The sequence below is a fragment of the Melanerpes formicivorus genome, unplaced genomic scaffold, assembly GCF_026170545.1.
Source record: "Melanerpes formicivorus ecotype bairdi unplaced genomic scaffold, bMelFor1.0.p_v2 SCAF_9, whole genome shotgun sequence".
In the NCBI taxonomy this organism is placed as follows: Eukaryota; Metazoa; Chordata; class Aves; order Piciformes; family Picidae; genus Melanerpes; species Melanerpes formicivorus.
In genome coordinates this window covers 2,971,734-2,986,367 of record NW_027142361.1, presented here as the reverse complement: position 1 = coordinate 2,986,367, position 14,634 = coordinate 2,971,734, and the positions used below count along the sequence as shown (strand labels likewise).

Sequence of the window (14,634 nt, the reverse complement as noted above, 5' to 3'; positions counted from 1 at the left end):
ACGGAAGAAATGCAAACGGAGAAAGTCTGCTACTTTGAGCAGCATGCTGCCTACAGTGCAATTACAGAACAGGTATGAGGCTCTGCAGGAGGAACAGGTCATTGGTAAGGTCGAGGACTCAAGAAGGTCAGAAGCTGCACCAATGACAGGTTGCCTCAGGCCAGCCATCAAAACTTACCCAGAAAAGAAACCTCGCAGGGTCATCGTCATAGGAGACTCCCTACTGAAGGGAACAGAGGGCCCAATATGCAGACCAGACCCATTTCATAGAGAGGTCAGCTGCCTCCCTGGTGCCCAAGTAAAAGACGTAGTAGATAGAATTCCCAACCTCGTGAGTCCTTCGGACTACTACCCACTGCTGGTCTTTCAGGTGGGTAGTGATGATGTAACAATGAGAGGCTCACAATCTATTAAAAAAGATTTCAGAACCTTAGGGCAAATGCTTGTGGAGGGTTTGAGAGAAGGGCTCAGCCTTTTTCCCCCCACATAGGGGAAGAAAGAAACCACAGCTAGCCAGCCGGAAGAGCAAAGGGAAAATGCTATATTTACAAGCAATTTTGGGGAATGCAGGATATATACACAATTTACAGTATTTACAATATATACACAGAAATATACAGCAAAGCAAAAAAAAACAATAATACAGGAATGAAATTCCCTCCTCTGGAGGAGGGTTCCCCCCCCTGTACCCCCTTCTCTCCCCTTTTTCCCCAAAGAGGGTTAGAAAGAGAGAAAAAGAGCAGTTATTAATTAAAGCAAAGTATATTAGTAGGCCTTAGTTGCTTATCTGTCCAAGGTCAGTCTGGCAGGGAGCCTAGAAGCAGACGAGCTGGAAAGGGAGAGGGAAAGGAGCGAACTGAGGAAAGTCCCAGCTGCACCTAAACTTAAAACTGCATTTTTACCAATCCACCAATGAAATTAGTTTAGAATATCTGATTGTTTTCGTTAATATTCCAAAACATTCAGCCATAGTTTCCCAGCACTGTCTCTTTTCTTAAAGGCACAGCCTCAAAGGGTCACACTGCTAAAGGGATCGGGGCTCAAGTTGTGTTCTCTGCTATCCCTCTAACGTCAGCAATGGATGAGGGAACACTGAGGAAGGGCCGACAGGTCAATTCATGGCTCAGGGGCTGGTGCCATCGACAGGGCTTTGGGTTCCACAATCATGGATTGGTTTTCAAAGCACCAGAGCTGAAAACAATTTATGGGACACACTTGTCCCAGAGGGGGAAAAGAATCCTGGGGCAGGAATTGGCAGGGCTCATTGATAGGGCTTTAAATTAGATTTGAAGGGGGAAGGGGTTAATAGTCTCCTGCTGGCTGGTGACAAACAGAGGGGCAGCTCACCAGCAGTAGAGAGAAGGAGAGCTGGTAAGTGCTATCAACTTGCTGCCCTGAGGCAAGCCACGAATGATCCACCAGGACATTCTGTGGAAACCGAGGGGATTTGGCACAAGAGGAGGACAGGGCCAGCCCAGCTGAAGTGCTTCTATGCGAATGCGCGCAGCTTGGGCAACAAACAGGATGAGTTAAGGGCCACTGTGCTGCTGGGATGCCACGACATAGTGGCTGTTACTGAAACTTGGTGGGATGAATCCCATGACGGGAATGTAGGGATAGGTGGGTATAAACTCTTTAGGAAGGATAGGCAGGGAAGGAGAGGAGGAGGTGTTGCCCTCTATGTCAATAGCCAGTTGGAATCAGTGGAGCTCCACCTGGGGAGGGATGATGAGCTGGTTGAGAGTGTATGGGTTAAAATTAAAGGCAAGCAAGGGAAGGAGATATTACTGTGGGGGTCTCCTACAGGCCACGTGACCGGCAGATCCAAGCAGATGAGGTCCTCCACAGGCAAATAGAAGCGGCTTCCAGGTCACAAGCCCTGGTCCTCATGGGTGATTTCAACCACCCGGACATCTGCTGGAGGGACAGCACAGCAAGGCACCAGCAATCCAGGATGTTCCTGGACTGCATAGAAGACAACTTCCTCCTCCAAATGGTAGAGGAACCAACAAGAAATGGTGCTATGCTGGACCTTGTTCTCACCAACAGGGAAGGGCTGGTAAGCAATGTGAGGCTCAGAGACGGCCTTGGCTGCAGTGACCATGAAACAGTTGAATTTAATATCCTCAGGGCAATCAGGAGGAAGTATTCCAAGCTTACGACCCTAGACTTTAGGCGTGCAGACTTTGATCGCTTCAGGGATCTGATAGCCAAAGTGTCGTGGGACAAAGCCCTGGAGGGAAGAGGGAACCAGGACAGCTGGTCAGTATTCAAGGACCACCTCCTCTGTGTCCAGGAGCTCTGTGTACCAACAAAGAGAAAAGCAGGTGAGAATGCTAGGAGGCGTTCCTGGATGAGCAAGGAGCTACTGGGCACACTATTACTTAAAAAGAAACTCTACAGGAAGTGGAGAGAAGGACAGCTAGAACAGGGGGTATATAAGGAAGCTGCCCGAGCAGCAAGAGACCTGGTTAGGAAAGCCAAAGCAGAGTTTGAATTGAATCTAGCCAGGGAGGTTAAAGGGAACACTGAGAAGTTCTACAGGTATATTAATGGGAAGAAGAAGACTAGGGAAGGTGTGGGCCCCCTCAGAAAGGAAACTGGTGAAATGGTCACAAGTGATGAGGAAAAGGCTGAGGTACTTAATAACTTCTTTACCTCAGTCTTCACTGCAAGGGCCTCTAGCCACACTCCTGATGTTATGGAAGACAATGCCAGGGACGGGGAGGAAGAACTTCCCATGGTGAGTGAAGATCAGGTTCGTGATCATCTGAAGAACCTGAAAGTGTTCAAGTCCATGGGACCCGACGGGATACACCCATGGGTACTGAGAGAACTGGCAGATGAGGTTGCTAAACCCCTCTCTATTATATTTCAAAAGTCATGGCAGTCTGGGGAAGTCCCCACAGACTGGAAAAGGGGAAACATTGCCCCCATCTTCAAAAAGGGTAAGAAGGAGGAACCAGGGAACTACAGGCCAGTCAGTCTCACCTCTGTGCCCGGGAAGATCATGGAGCAGATCCTCCTGGAGTCACTACTGGCTCAGAAGAATAGTGAAGAGGTGATTGGGAACAGTCAGCATGGCTTTGCCAAGGGCAAATCCTGCCTGACCAACCTGGTGGCCTTCTACGAGCAGGTGACGAAATTAATAGATGAGGGGCGAGCAACTGATGTCGTTTACCTGGACCTGAGCAAAGCCTTCGACACTGTCCCGCACCACATCCTGGTCTCCAAACTGGTGACACATGGGTTTGATGGGTGGACCACTAGATGGATAAGGAACTGGCTTGATGGCCGCACCCAAAGAGTGGCTGTCAATGGGTCCATGTCCCAGTGGAGGCCAGTGACAAGCGGAGTCCCTCAGGGATCAGTCCTGGGACCTGTCTTGTTCAACATCTTTGTGGGTGACATGGACAGTGGCATTGAGTGCACCCTCAGCAAGTTTGCTGATGACACCAAGCTGTGTGGTGCAGCAGACACGCTGGAGGGAAGGGAGGCCATCCAGAGGGACCTTGACAGGCTGGAGAGGTGGGCACAAGCCAACCTCATGAGGTTCAATAAGAGCAAGTGCAGGGTCCTGCATCTGGGTCGAGGCAATCCCAGGCACAAATACAGGCTGGGCAGTGACTGGCTGGAAAGCAGCCCTGAGGAGAGAGACTTGGGGGTGCTGGTGGACAAAAAGCTCAACATGAGTTCTCAATGTGCACTTGCAGCCCGCAAAGCCAATCAGATCCTGGGCTGCATCAGGAAAAGTGGTGCCAGTAGGTCGAGGGAGGTGATCCTCCCCCTCTACTCAGCCCTGGTGAGACCCCACCTGGAGTACTGTGTCCAGTTCTGGAGCCCCTATTACAAGAGGGATGTGGAGGTGCTGGAACGTGTCCAGAGAAGGGCCACGAGGATGATCAGAGGGCTGGAGCACCTCTCCTATGAGGACAGACTGAAGGAGTTGGGGCTGTTCAGTCTGCAGAAGGGAAGGCTCCGAGGTGACCTAATTGTGGCCTTCCAGTATCTGAAGGGGGCCTACAGGAAGGCTGGGGAGGGGCTTCTCAGGATCTCAGGCAGTGATAGGACTAGGGGGAATGGAATGAAGCTGGAGGTGGGGAGATTCAAGCTGGATGTGAGGAGGAGGTTCTTCACCATGAGAGTGGTGAGGCCCTGGAATGGGTTGTCCAGGGAGGTGGTCGAGGCCCCGACCCTGGAGGTGTTTAAGACCAGGCTGGACGAGGCTCTGGCCAGCCTGATCTAGTGTGGGGTGTCCCTGTCCATGGCAGGGGGGTTGGAACTAGATGATCCTTGTGGTCCCTTCCAACCCTGGCTGATACTGTGATACTATTGTGTTAGGAGGTCACAAAATTCCCTTTTGAAATCCTTAATTGCGGGTAAGGAGGAGGAAGTTCTTCACAGAGAGAGTTGTTAGCCATTGGAATGGGCTGCCCAGGGAGGTGGTGGAGTCACCATCCCTGGAGGTGTTCAAGAGGGGATTGGACGTGGCACTTGGTGTCATGGTCTAGTAGTCATGAGGTCTTGGGTGACAGGTTGGACTTGATAATCTTTGAGGTCTTTTCCAACCTTGCTGTTTCTATGATTCTATAATTATTTTCCTTGAAAATATGTCTAGGTTCTAGAAACTCTTTCTAGTTCTTTATATTGTGAATCAGATTACAAATGTCACATTCATATTATTGCTTAGTTAGTAGTTTATTGTTTACTGGACTCAGATTGTTGTTCCTACAGTACACTAGCCACTTCAACAATTGCTTTTTATTGATTAGTCAGAATAGTAAAATGTAACTTACAAAATCTACAGCTAATTTTCAAAATTTGATCATAAGATTTTTTTCAAAGAACTTACATGAAATAAGTTTCAATTATAGAAGGAGACTGTACTTTCTGAAACCGTTGTTTCCATGAACCATGACCATGTTCATATACCTGTATAATGACAATTAAAACATCAAAAACTCAGACTACCAAGGATCTTTTCCTGGCTTTTCTGGTGGGTTGGTATTAGTTGGGTATGCACATCTGGTGTTAATGTAAGCATTCCATATCATGTCTATCTGTGATGATATTTCCCTTTAGCATCTGATTGAGAATGGGTAAGGGCCTGCTATGTAAAATAATCCTTTATCATCAGATCATAGAGATTTTTGCTTTGAGCTCTGAAGAGTGAGAATTGGGCTGCTTTTAGCATCTCTAATAATGACTAGCTCCACAAAGAAAGGGAGAAGGGTTATAGTTGTTGGGGACTCTCTCCTGGGGGGTACTGAGGGACCCATATGTCGTCCTGACCCATCCCACAGGGAGGTCTGCTCCCTACCAGGGGCAGGGGTTAGGGACATTGCGAAGAGATTCCCTGAATTAATCCAGCCCACTGACTATTACCCTCTGATGGTAATACAGGCTGGGAGTGATGAGATTGACAGGAAGGGCACTAGGACAATTAAGAAGGAATTCAGGGCCCTTGGACAATTGATTGATGGGGCAGGAGCTCAAGTGGTGTTCTGCTCAATTCCTTCAGTGTCAGGGGTGTACACTGAGAGGAATGGGAGAACCCACACCATCAACAATTGGCTCAGGGGATGGTGCCAGCGGCAGAACTTTGGGTTCTATGACCACGGGGCAACTTTCACTGCACCTGACCTGCTGGGTCCTGATGGGGTGCATCTATCTAGAAGGGGTAAGAGAGTCCTGGCACTGGAGTTGGCAGGGCTCATTAGGAGGGCTTTAAACTAGGTCTGAAGGGGGTGGATGAGGCAATCGGTCCCTCTGCAGAGGTAAGAGTAGGGCGCAAGGTAGGGTCAGTTGAGAAGTCAGGAACCCAGCTGCGATGCGTGTACACCAATGCACGCAGCCTGGGCAACAAGCAAGAGGACTTGGAGGTCCTAATCCATCAGGGCGACTATGATGTAGTCGCCATCTCAGAAACTTGGTGGGACAGCACCCACGATTGGAGTGCTACAATGGGGGGTTACAGGCTCTTTAGGAGGGACAGGCGAGGGAGAAGAGGAGGAGGGGTGGCTCTGTATATTAGAGAGTCAATCTCTGCCACACAACTTGTGGTGGAAGATGAGGTAGTTGAGAGCCTGTGGGTCAAAATCAGAGGACAACCTAACAAGTCTGACATCCTGATTGGAATCTGTTACAGACCACCCAACCAGGATGAGGCGGCTGATGAGTTGTTCTACAAGCAACTGGAGGCTGTCTCAAGATCATCTGATCTTGTCCTTGTTGGTGACTTCAACCTCCCAGATATCTGCTGGGAACTTAATTCAGCAGGGAGGAGGCAGTCCAGAAGATTCCTGGAGCGAATGGAGGACTGCTTCCTGACACAGCTGTTAAGCGAGCCTACCAGGGGACAGGCTCTGCTTGACCTGTTGTTCTGCAATAGGGAAGGGCTGGTGGGAGATGTGATCGTGGGAGGCTGCCTAGGGTGCAGTGACCACGAGATAGTGAAGTTTTCAATATGCAGGGAGATTGGGAGGAGCACCAACAGAACCTCCACCTTGGACTTCCGAAGGGCGAACTTCAGCCTATTTAAGAAACTTGTCTGCAAAGTCCCCTGGGTACCAGCCCTCGTGAACCAAGGGGTTCAGGAGGGTTGGACCTACTTCAAACAGGAGCTCTTGAAGGCACAGGAATTGGCGGTTCCCATGTGCCGGAAGGCAAGCCGGCGGGGAAGGCGACCAGCCTGGATGAGCAAGCAGCTCCTGGAGGATTTAAGGGGGAAGAGGAGGCTGTATCACCTTTGGAAGGAGGGGAAGGCTTCTCGAGGTATGTTCAAGGAAGCTGTTAGATTATGTAGGAATAAAATTAGGGAGGCTAAGGCCCAGCTGGAACTGAAGCTGGCCACCTCAGTCAAAGATAATAAAAAGCATTTTTATAAATATATTAACAATAAGAAGAAGGGCAGGAAGAACCTGCACACCCTAGTGGACCTGGAGGGGAACACAGTTACTGAGGATGAGGATAAAGCTGAGGTCCTGAACACCTTCTTTGCCTCAATGTTTAACAGCAAGGCAGGAGTTCAGGACGAGTGGTCTCCGGAGCTGGGCGTTGGGGTCGGGGAGCAGAGTAATACCCTGGAAATCCATGAGGAGTTAGTTCGGGACCTGCTGAGCCACTTGGATATCCACAAGTCCATGGGACCAGATGGGATCCATCCTAGGGTGCTGAGAGAGCTGGCAGATGTGCTAGCTAGGCCACTCTCCATCATTTTCCTCCAGTCCTGGCTCACTGGTGAGGTCCCAGATGACTGGAAACTGGCCAACGTGGTCCCCATCCACAAGAAGGGTCGGATGGAGGAACCTGGAAACTACAGGCCAGTCAGCCTGACCTCAGTGCCAGGGAAAGTGATGGAGCAGATTATCCTGGCGGCAATAACTGCGCACCTGAAGGATGGCCAAGGGCTCAGGTCCAGCCAACATGGATTCAGGAAGGGCAGATCCTGCCTCTCCAACCTGATCTCTTTCTATGATCAGGTGACCCGCCTGGTGGATGTGGGGAGGCCTGTGGATGTGGTCTACCTAGACTTCAGCAAGGCCTTTGACACCGTCCCCCACAGCAAACTGCTGACTTAGCTGTCAGCCTGTGGATTGGACCACTACACTCTGTGCTGGGTTAGGAACTGGCTGGAGGGCCGGGCCCAGAGAGTGGTCGTGAACGGTGCCACATCCAGCTGGAGGCCAGTCACCAGTGGTGTCCCCCAGGGATCAGTGCTGGGCCCTGTCCTCTTCAACATATTCGTTGATGATCTGGATGAAGGGGTAGAGTCAGTCATCAGCAAGTTTGCAGATGACACAAAGTTAGGGGCAGATGTTAGTCAATTAGAGGGTAGAAAGGCTCTGCAGAGGGACCTCGACCGACTGGAAAGATGGGCAGAGTCCAATGGGATGGCTTTCAACAAGTCCAAGTGCCGTGTGCTGCACTTTGGCTATGGCAATCCCATGCAGAACTATAGGCTGGGGTCGGAGTGGCTGGAGAGCTCCCAGACAGAGAGGGACCTGGGTGTGCTGATCGACAGCCACCTGAATATGAGCCAGCAGTGTGCTCAGGTGGCCAGGAGGGCCAATAGCATTCTGGTCTGCATTAGGAATAGTGTGGCCAGCAGGAGCAGGGAGGTCATAGTGCCCCTGTACTCTGCTCTGGTTAGGCCGCACCTTGAGTACTGTGTCCAGTTCTGGGCTCCTCAGTTTAAGAAGGACATTGAGACACTTGAGCGTGTCCAGAGAAGGGCAACAAGGCTGGTGAGAGGCCTTGAACACAAGCCCTATGAGGAGAGGCTGAGGGAGCTGGGATTGTTTAGCCTGGAGAAGAGGAGGCTCCGGGGTGACCTTATTGCCCTCTACAACTACCTGAAGGGTGGTTGTAGCCAGGAGGGAGTTGGCCTCTTCTCCCAGGCAACCAGCACCAGAACAAGGGGACACAGTCTCAAGCTGCGCCAGGGGAGGTTCAGACTCGAGGTGAGGAGGAAGTTCTTCACCGAGCGAGTCATTCGGCATTGGAATGGGTTGCCCAGGGAGGTGGTTGAGTCATCGACCCTGGAGGCGTTCAAGGGGAGATTGGACGTGGCACTTGGTGCCATGGTCTAGTCATGGGGTCTGCGGTGTCAGGTTGGACTCGATGATCCTCGGGGTCCTTTCCAACCTAAGTGATACTGTGATACTGTGATACTGTGATCTCATGCTAAAGCTATTCGCTAGGAGAATATTGAAGTGTATATATTTTCCCCCTGCTCCCTGGACGGGAGCACACTGCGATATGTTAGGAACTGGCTGGAGGGCCGAGCCCAGGGAGTGGTGGTGAATGGTGCCACATCCAGCTGGCAGCCAGTCACTAGTGGTGTGCCCCAAGGATCAGTGCTGGGCCCTGTGCTCTTTAACATCTTTATTGATGATCTGGATGAGGGCATTGAGTCCATCATCAGTAAATTTGCTGACGACACCAAGCTGGGGGCAAGAGTTGATCTGCTGGAGGGTAGAGAGGCTCTGCAGAGAGACCTCGACAGGCTGGACAGATGGGCAGAATCCAATGGCATGAGATTTAACACATCCAAATGCCGGGTTCTGCACATTGGCCACAACAACCCCATGCAGTGCTACAGGCTGGGGTCAGAGTGGCTAGAGAGCAGCCAGGCAGAGAGGGACCTGGGGGTGCTGGTTGATGGTAGGCTGAACATGAGCCTGCAGTGTGCCCAGGCAGCCAAGAGGGCCAATGGCATCCTGGCCTGCATCAAGAACAGTGTGGCCAGCAGGAGCAGGGAGGTCATTCTGCCCCTGTACACTGCACTGGTTAGGCCACACCTGGAGTACTGTGTCCAGTTCTGGGCCCCTCAGTTTAGGAAGGATGTTGACTTGCTGGAACGAGTCCAGAGAAGAGCAACAAAGTTGGTGAGGGGTTTGGAACACAAGCCCTATGAGGAGAGGCTGAGGGAGCTGGGGCTGCTTAGCCTGGAGAAGAGGAGACTCAGGGGTGACCTTATCACTCTCTACAACTACCTGAAGGGAGGTTGTAGACAGGCGGAGGTTGGTCTCTTCTCCCAGGCAGCCTGTACCAGAACAAGAGGACACAGTCTCAGGCTGTGCCAGGGGAGGTTCAGGTTGGATGTTAGGAAGAAGTTCTATACAGAAAGAGTGATTGCGCTATGGAATGGGTTGCCCGGGGAGGTGGTGGAGTCGCCGTCATTGAAGGTGTTCAGAAGGAGACTTGATGGGGTGCTTGGTGCCATGGGTTAGCTGTTTGGGTGGGTTGGATTGGTTGATGGGTTGGACACGATGATCTTGAAGGTCTCTTCCAACCTGGTTTGGTTTATTCTAATAAAGGTTTATTCTAATGCTACAGGAAATTCAGTGATATAGTCTGTATGCATGCATATCACTGTTGACATAAATTGACAGGAGTTGATGGAAAAATCCCTGATAGCACCAAGAGGTTAAGCAACTTACTCATTTAACTCTGTTGGTATCAGCCTGCTATAACTGCAAAATACTCATGGTTTAATCCCTGTTTACCATTTAAAATTTTTTATGACCATTTTGTAGAGAATATTTGCATGGATTAATACTCTGCTGCTGTGTATTTGATCTAAAGAAGATTCATGAAACACCATGAACATTTCTGCATCCCAGACATAACTAGCAGTGAAATTCTCACTTGACCTTTCCTCACTAAGAATCTGTCTTGTTAATCTGTAGGTCAAAACGTTTAAAAAACTCAAACATATATTTTAGAGTTCAATCTGGGTGTTCATTTCTGTGTCTCTTTTCAAGCCCATGCTATGATACCCATCTTAATCCAGTATCTAGGTAACACTGGAGATCCAGATTTTTTTTCAGAAAGATGCCTCCATTCTTTTGAATGTCCTTGGGTTTTTTGATAACCACTGTCTGTCACCTACTGCCTAAAAAATCTTGTAAAATTAGTGATAAAAGCTTTCATTGTAATGAGATTGAAAAGACAAAAAACATGGATTTTTGTTGGTGTGTTTCTCTTACAGAATTCCCAACAAGCAGACTTGAAATGAGTGCTGTTGCAGACATTTTTGATAGAGATGGGGATGGGTATATTGACTATTATGAATTTGTAGCAGCTCTTCATCCAAACAAGGATGCATACAAGCCTCTCACAGATGCTGACAAAATTGAAGATGAGGTACATTCTCTGTTTTTTTAGATTGAATTGTATTTTACTGGGGTCATGTTCTTCCATAATTTATTTTCACTTCTGTATAATTTGAAGTGCACCAGTTACTGCAAATGTTTAGAAATGGGATATTAGGAGTAATCATCCAGTTGTGGTTTTTTGCAGGTTACAAGGCAGGTAGCTAAATGTAAATGTGCAAAACGGTTTCAAGTGGAACAGATCGGGGATAACAAGTACAAGGTAAGTCCTCTAAGGATCTTCTTAGTTCTTTCAGCCTAAGGATTCTTCACGTGACATGATTAATGCAAGGGATTAAGCTATATTAATTTACAGGAATTTTGTATGACAATGGTATGTTTTCTAACTTTAAGCTTGTCTACATTTAATGTGGTTTTGTTTGGTTTTTTTTTTCTCCTTGTTAGAACTAGGCTAAAAATATGGAAAATGCTGCTGCTTATATTTATTTTTGTTGAAACTATTTTCAGTGTACAGGAATTTTTAAAGCTAACTGCATACATACATACAACAGCTTGTTAAAGGCCAATCTTTTTGCCTGTGTTCCTGAAGTGTTTAAACTGTAGCTGATTTTCTGTTAGTTTCATAAAAACAGTAATATTTTCCTGTGTTATTGTATCATACTTTAAAAATCTTTTACCAAAGTCTACTCAACCATTTCTATCCTCCCTTGTCATTTTATTATAGCACAGACTTCCTTCTGAAGAAGTTCAGCTACTGGGTTAGATACCTGCAGAACAATTTTAGATCACAGAAAAATAAATAACACATTGTAGAGAAGGAGCTGCTACCCCTAGAATCATTAACCAGAACGATTTCAGATGACATATGCAATATTTGCTTAAGAGAGTTTACTAAATACTTGTAAATTATTTTAAAAGACCACAGAGACAGCTTTGGGAAGGAAACAAAGGCCTTGAATATTTTCCCAATATTCAATGTCTGGTTGGCTAGCTACCTGCTCTGAAGTAGGTATTTAGAATGTCTAATGTGTTAGTTTGCATGTGTTCTAGAGTCTTATAGAGAATATCCTGGAAACTAATCGTGTCTTTCTTCCATTTTTCATTTCTTATCAGTTCTTCCTGGGAAATCAGGTATAAATCAGTGGAATGTGTTAATGAAGTTGTGTTTTTTTTCTTAACCCTTCTATTTTTTTTTCTAATGCATAGTGGTTTAAGCTTGCAATGGTTACGTCTTCTTGCCATCCTTTCATCTTCAGCTAATTCGTTACTGGTCAGCTGTGGTATTTAAATACTGTGAGGCATTCCTTGTCTCAGGATCTCTCCTCTTCAATCCCTCACCTGCTTGCTTTTGCCATTCTCTTCATTAAGGAGATTACTTTCAAGGGAACCAGATAATTGTCTCAGCAGCAATTCCCAGTGAAAAAAAATAATTCTTCAAAATTCTACACAGTATTTTTTAGGCTATCAAATTAAACTAATCACAGTAAACACAGATATCAGTGTCATACTTATTATAAATTAAAAACAAAACCAACCAAACAAAAAAAAAGGCAAATTAAAAAAAAAAAAAAAGCAAACTATACAATCCAGTATGATTAAGAACCTAGCTGGCTGTTAGTATTTTATATACTAATGCAGTGAGTCATTAAATACATATTTTGAAAACAGGCAAATTAAACTTGCTGCTCCAATTCAGACATTTTCTTATGCCAAGTGATTTCAAAGACCTGTGGCAGATCTATAATGTCAGTTAGATCAGCAGTGAGTCAGACCGCAGTGGCACTGTTCAGCTGTACAGGGAGGCTATGCTAACCAGGGCTAACTTCCTCCCTTGGTATATACTGATACAAAGCTTTTTAAATCGTTAAATCATGCTTCCCTGGTAAGAATGGAAATACTTGACACAAACCAGAGACTGGACAACATTGGTATCTTACTCATGCTTGTATAAAGGCAATATGTATAAGTCATTCTGGAAATGCTAATGTTAACAGCATGAGCTATTTTAAATGTAGAGATATTAAAAATCTATCACAGTATCACAGTATCACTTAGGTTGGAAAGGACCTCGAGGATCATCGAGTCCAACCTGACACCGCAGACCCCACGACTAGACCATGGCACCAAGTGCCACGTCCAATCTCCCCTTGAACGCCTCCAGGGTCGATGACTCAACCACCTCCCTGGGCAACCCATTCCAATGCCGAATGACTCGCTCGGTGAAGAACTTCCTCCTCACCTCGAGTCTGAACCTCCCCTGGCGCAGCTTGAGACTGTGTCCCCTTGTTCTGGTGCTGGTTGCCTGGGAGAAGAGGCCAACTCCCTCCTGGCTACAACCACCCTTCAGGTAGTTGTAGAGGGCAATAAGGTCACCCCGGAGCCTCCTCTTCTCCAGGCTAAACAATCCCAGCTCCCTCAGCCTCTCCTCATAGGGCTTGTGTTCAAGGCCTCTCACCAGCCTTGTTGCCCTTCTCTGGACACGCTCAAGTGTCTCAATGTCCTTCTTAAACTGAGGAGCCCAGAACTGGACACAGTACTCAAGGTGCGGCCTAACCAGAGCAGAGTACAGGGGCACTATGACCTCCCTGCTCCTGCTGGCCACACTATTCCTAATGCAGGCCAGAATGCTATTGGCCCTCCTGGCCACCTGAGCACACTGCTGGCTCATATTCAGGTGGCTGTCGATCAGCACACCCAGGTCCCTCTCTGTTTGGGAGCTCTCCAGCCACTCCGACCCCAGCCTATAGCTCTGCATGGGATTGCCATAGCCAAAGTGCAGCACTCGGCACTTGGACTTATTGAAAGCCATCCCATTGGACTCTGCCCATCTTTCCAGTCGGTCGAGGTCCCTCTGCAGAGCCTTTCTACCCTCTAATTGACTAACATCTGCCCCTAACTTTGTGTCATCTGCAAACTTGCTGATGACTGACTCTACCCCTTCATCCAGATCATCAACGAATATGTTGAAGAGGACAGGGCCCAGCACTGATCCCTGGGGGACACCACTGGTGACTGGCCTCCAGCTGGATGTGGCACCGTTCACGACCACTCTCTGGGCCCGGCCCTCCAGCCAGTTCCTAACCCAGCACAGAGTGTAGTGGTCCAATCCACAGGCTGACAGCTTAGTCAGCAGTTTGCTGTGGGGGACGGTGTCAAAGGCCTTGCTGAAGTCTAGGTAGACCACATCCACAGGCCTCCCCACATCCACCAGACGGGTCACCTGATCATAGAAAGAGATCAGGTTGGAGAGGCAGGATCTGCCCTTCCTGAATCCATGTTGGCTGGACCTGAGCCCTTGGCCATCCTTCAGGTGCGCAGTTATTGCTGCCAGGATAATCTGCTCCATCACTTTCCCTGGCACTGAGGTCAGGCTGACCGGCCTGTAGTTTCCAGGTTCCTCCATCCGACCCTTCTTGTGGATGGGGACCACGTTGGCCAGTTTCCAGTCATCTGGGACCTCACCAGTGAGCCAGGACTGGAGGAAAATGATGGAGAGTGGCCTAGCTAGCACATCCGCCAGTTGCATTCTTATTTATTGGCAAAGCCTGTTGAAGCATAGAAGAAAGTACAAAGAGCAGTGAGTAATCTTACTACATGCCTCAAGCAATATAAGTAATAATTTAAAATTTTCCACATATAGAACAATCTTATATTTGAAAAGACTGTTTGAAATTATGTTAATTCTCTTATCTGCCATCTGTACTCTCAGATTTGAGAAAAAGACAGTGCTTTCGTAAAGATCTGACATTTACTGGTGCAGAACAGCATCAGGCTATTTTGAGAAGGAAATGGTCTGAATTACAAATGGTCTGATAGATACCTGCGGAAACCCCACTGCCTGAGTGAACCACCGCCTAGGCAGTTTCCAAAGTGTATGTGACCCTTGGTATAGTTGCCTGGTAGAGTTTAAGGCAAGAATTAAACTGGGATATGGGGAAAAAAAATAAAGAAAAAATATAGGATCTGTAGAATCTCAAGGAAAAACTTCTCATTAGAAACAAGCTAATGAAAATAA

At 47.8% G+C, this 14,634-nt stretch overlaps 1 protein-coding gene across 23 annotated transcripts in view; it reads left to right on the top strand.

The window, feature by feature from the left end:
- DST (dystonin) overlaps positions 1-14,634 on the top strand; it is a 523,559-nt gene that overhangs the window by 488,834 nt on the left and 20,091 nt on the right. For 19 of the 23 annotated variants that reach the window (XM_068142981.1, XM_068142971.1, XM_068142968.1 and 16 more), the window contains 3 exons: positions 10,496-10,650; positions 10,807-10,881; positions 11,733-11,750. In XM_068142981.1, coding sequence (XP_067999082.1) covers positions 10,496-10,650; positions 10,807-10,881; positions 11,733-11,750 — 248 coding nt within the window. The remainder of the gene's footprint in view (positions 1-10,495; positions 10,651-10,806; positions 10,882-11,732; positions 11,751-14,634) is intronic. The other 4 variants (XM_068142990.1, XM_068142970.1, XM_068142967.1 and 1 more) reach the window with 1 other exon arrangement.